The sequence below is a fragment of the Anolis carolinensis genome, unplaced genomic scaffold (assembly GCF_035594765.1).
Source record: "Anolis carolinensis isolate JA03-04 unplaced genomic scaffold, rAnoCar3.1.pri scaffold_10, whole genome shotgun sequence".
Classification (NCBI taxonomy): domain Eukaryota; kingdom Metazoa; phylum Chordata; class Lepidosauria; order Squamata; family Dactyloidae; genus Anolis; species Anolis carolinensis.
Window position 1 is genome coordinate 2,594,134 of NW_026943821.1, and position 5,469 is coordinate 2,599,602.

The following is a 5,469-nucleotide window of genomic DNA, read 5'->3' on the forward strand; positions in this document are numbered from 1 at the left end:
ATTCTGATATATATATTGATATCTATATCTCTCTATATCTATTATATATATCTATATTCGTCTATATCTATATATCTATACTACAAGTTTGAACTTCCAGAGCAATGGGGGGAAATTGCAACTCCCATCATCCCCTATATAATCTTACTGCAACTCCCATCATCTTCCATGTATTCTAAGTTTGCTCCATTTTATCCCAAATGCAGCAGGTTATGCAACTTCCAGAGCATGTGGAAAGTGGCATTTCTGGATTGCAACTCCCATCATTCTGATATATATATATTGATATCTATATCTCTCTATATCTATTATCTATATCTATCTATATCTATATTCGTCTATATCTATATATCTATACTACAAGTTTGAACTTCCAGAGCAATGTGGGAAAACTGCAACTCCCATCATCCCCTATATAATCTTACTGCAATTCCCATCATTTTCCATGTATTCTAAGTTTGCTCCATTTTATCCCAAATGCAGCAGGTTATGCAACTTTCAGAGCATGTGGAAAGTGGCATTTTCTGGATTGCAACTCCCATCATCCTCTCCCTCCCTTTCTCCCAAATATTACAAGCTTGAACATCCACAGCAAGGGGAAAGTGCAAGTCCCATCATCCCCTATGCATTCTGACTGTCACTCCCACCATCCCCTATATATTCCGCCCTGGGTCAAGAGATGCTGGATGGAGCTTCCAGAGCAATGGGGAAAGTGTCCCTTTGGACTGCAACTCCTATTATCCCCCATGTCTTTTAACCTTTGCTTGCCAAAAGAAAAGCCACCCCCAAATCCAAGGAATCCCAGATGCCTCAGGCTCCATTGCAGAAAAAGGAAATGGAAAAAAACACCTCTAGGGATTTCTAGCCCTTAAAAAACCTATAAAATGTACATCTATATATATAAAAGAGTGATGGCATCAGGGCAGTGGACAAAACAACAAAACTACAGGCCCCCCAACCTCGAAATTTGACAACACAACCCATCATCCACGGCTCTAGGTTGATACAACAAAAAGAAAAGAAAAATAAAGTCCTAATAAGAGGGAGAGGAATAATTGTTTTTATCCAATTGCTGCCAGTTAGAGGGCTAAGCTCCACCCACTTGGTCTCCTAGCAACCTACTCAGTCCAGGGGATAGGCATAGTTAGGCCTCAGGCCTCTTCCACACTGCCTATAAAATACAGATTATCTGATTTTAACTGGATTATATGGCAGTGTAGACTCAAGGCCCTTCCACACAGCTATATTACCCATTTAGAATCCGGGCTGTGGTGCAGGCGGGAGAGCAAGCCAGCTGCATTCAGCTGCAATGAATGACCAGGAGGTCATGAGTTCGAGGCCCGCTTGGAGCCTATGTTTGTCTTGTCTTTGTTCTATGTTAAAAGGCATTGAATGTTTGCCTATATGTGTAATGTGCTCCGCCCTGAGTCCCCTTCGGGGTGAGAAAGAAGGGCGGAATATAAATGCTGTAAATAAATAAATAAATAAATAAATTATATTATCTGCTTTGAACTGGATTATCTTGAGTCCACACTGCCAGATAATTCACTTCAGTGTGCATTTTATACAGCTGTGTAGAAGGGGCAGTTCTAGGCAGATAATATAAGATTACAAATATATAGTAGAGTCTCACTAATCCAACATATACAGTGTCCTCTATCCTCACCACTTTCACAGTACACAAACAACCAAATGCATACTAAACATAACGACAACCCTACAACAGACATTCAATACCGTCACTACCTCAACAATTTCTCACCAACAACACCAGACAATGCCACAGCAACGCGTGGCCGGGCACAGCTAGTCTTATATATATAAATGAATAATGGTGTCCTCCCCTCCCACTAAACAACAAAAGTACAAGCCCCAGAACCTAGAAATTTGGCAGCACAATCCATCATCCTTGCCCCTAGATTCCAACAACAAAAAGAAAAGAAAAAGAAAATCCTAATTAGAGGGAGAGGAATAATTGTTCTTATCCAATTGCTGCCAGTTAGAAGGCTAAGCCCCGCCCACCTGGTCTCCTAGCAACAAACTCAGCCCAGGAGACAGGCAGAGTTAGGCCTCACTTAGGCTTCTTCCACACTGCCCTTCCACACAGCTGTATAACCCACTAGCTGTGCCCGGCCACGCGTCGCTGTGGCGAAGTCTGGTGGTCTGGGAAATAAAGTATTGAGGAATTGGTGGTAGTTAAGGTCAAGGGTAAAGGTTTTCCCCTGACATTAAGTCCAGTCATGTCTGACTCTGGAGGTTGGTGCTCATCTCCATTTCTAAGCCGAAGAGCCGGCGTTGTCCGTAGACTCCTCCAAGGTCATGTGGGATGACTGCATGGAGCGGCGTTACCTTCCCGCCGGAGCAGTACCTATTGATGCACTCACATTTGCATGTTTTTGAACTTCTGGGTTGGCAGAAGCTGGGGCTAACAGTGGGGGCTCTCTCCGCTCCCCCAATTCAAACCTGTGGCCTTTCGGTCCAGAAGTTCAGCAGCTCAGCGCTTTAACACGCTGCGCCATCAGGGGATATTATTTCCTAAAGGTTGTGAATATACAATATTTCTGATTGGTTTTTTGTTTGTTTGTTGGAGGCAAGTATGAATGCTGCAATTAGGAAAAATGATTAGGATGTAATGGCCTTGCAGCTTTAAAGCCTGGCTGTTTCCTCCCTGAGTGAATTTTTTGTTGGGAGGTGTTAGCTGGCCCTGATTGTTTCCTGTCTGGAATTCAAGATAATCCAGTGCAAAGCAGATAATATAAGATTATAAATGGGTTATATAGCTGTGTTGAAGGGCCTGGAGTCTACACTGCCATATAATCCAGTGCAAATTAGATAATCTGTGGAAGAAGCCTAAGTGAGGCCTAAATCTGCCTGTCCCCTAACTGAAACCTGGCTGTCCCTTGGTTGCTAGGCAACCAAGTGAGCAGAGATTACCCCTCTAAACTGGCAGCAATTGGATAAAAAAAATATTGCTCTCCCTCTAATTAGGACATTATTTTTCTTTTCTTTTTGTTGTATCAACCTTGAGGCGTGGATGTTGGGTTGTGTTGTCAAATTTTGAGGTTGGGGGGCCTGTACTTTTGTTGTTTTGTGAATTGCCGTGATGCCATCACTCTTTTATATATATAGATTTATAATCTTATATTATCTGCTTTGAACTGGATTATCTTGAGTCCACACTGCCATATAATCCACTTCAGTGTGCATTTTATACAGCTGTGAAGAGGGGGCCTCATATAATCCAGGCTTTGAAGCTACAAGGCTATTCAGTGCCAATTCCAACATTCACACTTGCCTAAAGCAGACAACAGTTCTTTCTTCCACCCTGGTCACTCCACAGATATATAAACCCCACTTGCTTTCGTTACAACACATTTCACAACCTCTGAGGATGCCTGCCATACATGCAGGTGAAACATCAGGAGAGAATACATTTGGAACATGACCAGGCAGACCACAGAACTCAGAGCAACCCAATACAAAGAGAAACAAAAATAATAAAATAAATACAAAAAATACATTAAAAAAAAAACAAAATAAAACAATACAATTTTAAAAACATAAATAAAAATAATATAATCAAATACAGTAGAGTCTCACTAATCCAAGCTTCGCTTATCCAAGCTTCTGGATAATCCAAGCCATTTTTGTTGTCAATGTTTTCAATAAATCGGGATATTTTGGTGCTAAATTCGTAAATACAATAATTACAACATAACATAACTGCGTATTGAACTACTTTTTCTGTCAAATTTGTTGTATAACATGATGTTTTGGTGCTTACTTTGTAAAATCTGAACCTAATTTGAGGTTTAATAGGCTTTTCCTTAATCCCTCCTTATTATCCAAGATATTCGCTTATCCAAGCTTCTGCCAGCCCGTTTAGCTTGGATAAGTGAGACTCTACTGTAATATAATATAATACATACAAATAATAAAATAAAATAATAAAAACACAAATAATAATAAATACAATAATTACAACATAACATTACTGCGTATTGAACTACTTTTTCTGTCAAATTTGTTGTATAACATCATGTTTTGGTGCTTAATTTGTAAAATCTGAACCTAATTTGAGGTTTAATAGGCTTTTCCTTAATCCCTCCTTATTATCCAAGATACTTGCTTATCCAAGCTTCTGCCGGCCTGTTTAGCTTGGATAAGTGAGACTCTACTGTAATATAATATAAAACATACAAATAATAAAATAAAATAATAAAAACACAAATAATAATAAAAGAATAAAAAATAAAATAAATACAAATACAGTAGAGTCTCGCTTATCCAACATAATCAGGTCGGCAAACGTTGGATAAGCGAATATGTTGGATAATAAGGAGAGATTAAGGAAAAGCCTATTAAACATCAAATTAGGTTATGATTTTACAAATTAAGCACCAAAACATCATGTTTTGCAACAAATTTGACAGAAAAAGTAGTTCAATACGCAGTAATGCTATGTAGTAATTAGTCTAATTACGAATTTAGCACCAAAATGTCACGATGTATTGAAAACATTGACTACAAAAATGCGTTGGATAATCCAGAACGTTGGATAAGCGAGTGTTGGATAAGTGAGACTCTACTGTAATACAAAAAATAATTAAAACACTAAAAATAATTATAAACACTAAAAAATTAATACAATTAATACTATAATAACAGAAAATAACTAAAAATAATATAAGAAAATAATAAAATATAATAAATAAAAAGATCAATGACAATAAAATTAATTAAAAAATACAAATAACATCAAATAAAAATTCCACAACAATTTTAACCAATACCACCACCACTTTGCCACAGCAAAGCGTGGCTGGGCACAGCTAGTATTTATCTAAAAGGACCCCCCCCCCCCTTTTCGCTTTGCCCTAATGGGATCTCCCAGTTTCTCCTTCTCCCCCCGCCATACTCACTTCATGGTCTCTTCCGCGCTCCAATCCCATTGGCTCTGCAGCTCCGAAGCGAGGACACGCCTCCTCCTTCTCTGGCCACGCCTCCCGCGCGGGATTGGCCAGGAGAAGAAAAAAAGGCTATAGCTCCGCCCATTAGACAGCATGTTCGTACCAGCCCAACTCCCAGCAAGTTCGGCTGAAGTAATCTCACCTAGAGTTAAGGAGTGGAGCTAGACTGAATTGATCGAGCCCAGAGCGAAAGAGTTGAACTAGGCTGGATTAATCAAACGCAGATTTTTCAGGTACAGTAGAGTCTCACTTATCCAACATAAACGGGCCGGCAGAATGTTGGATAAGCGAATATGTTGGATAATAAGGAGAGATTAAGGAAAAGCCTATTAAACATCAAATTAGGTTATGATTTTACAAATGAAGCACGAAAACATCATGTTAGACAACAAATTTGGCAGAAAAAGTAGTTCTATATGCAGTAATGCTATGTAGTAATTACTGTATTTACGAATTTAGCACCAAAATATCACGATATATTGAAAACATTGACTACAAA

At 38.9% G+C, this 5,469-nt stretch overlaps 1 protein-coding gene across 1 annotated transcript in view; it reads right to left on the bottom strand.

Moving 5' to 3' along the window:
- ercc2 (ERCC excision repair 2, TFIIH core complex helicase subunit) overlaps window positions 1-5,031 on the bottom strand; it is a 44,611-nt gene extending 39,580 nt beyond the window's left edge. Inside the window, exon 1 of the mRNA XM_062962151.1 lies at window positions 4,923-5,031. Coding sequence (XP_062818221.1) covers window positions 4,923-4,927 — 5 coding nt within the window. The 5' untranslated portion in view covers window positions 4,928-5,031. The remainder of the gene's footprint in view (window positions 1-4,922) is intronic.
- Between the last annotated feature and the right edge of the window lie 438 nt (window positions 5,032-5,469).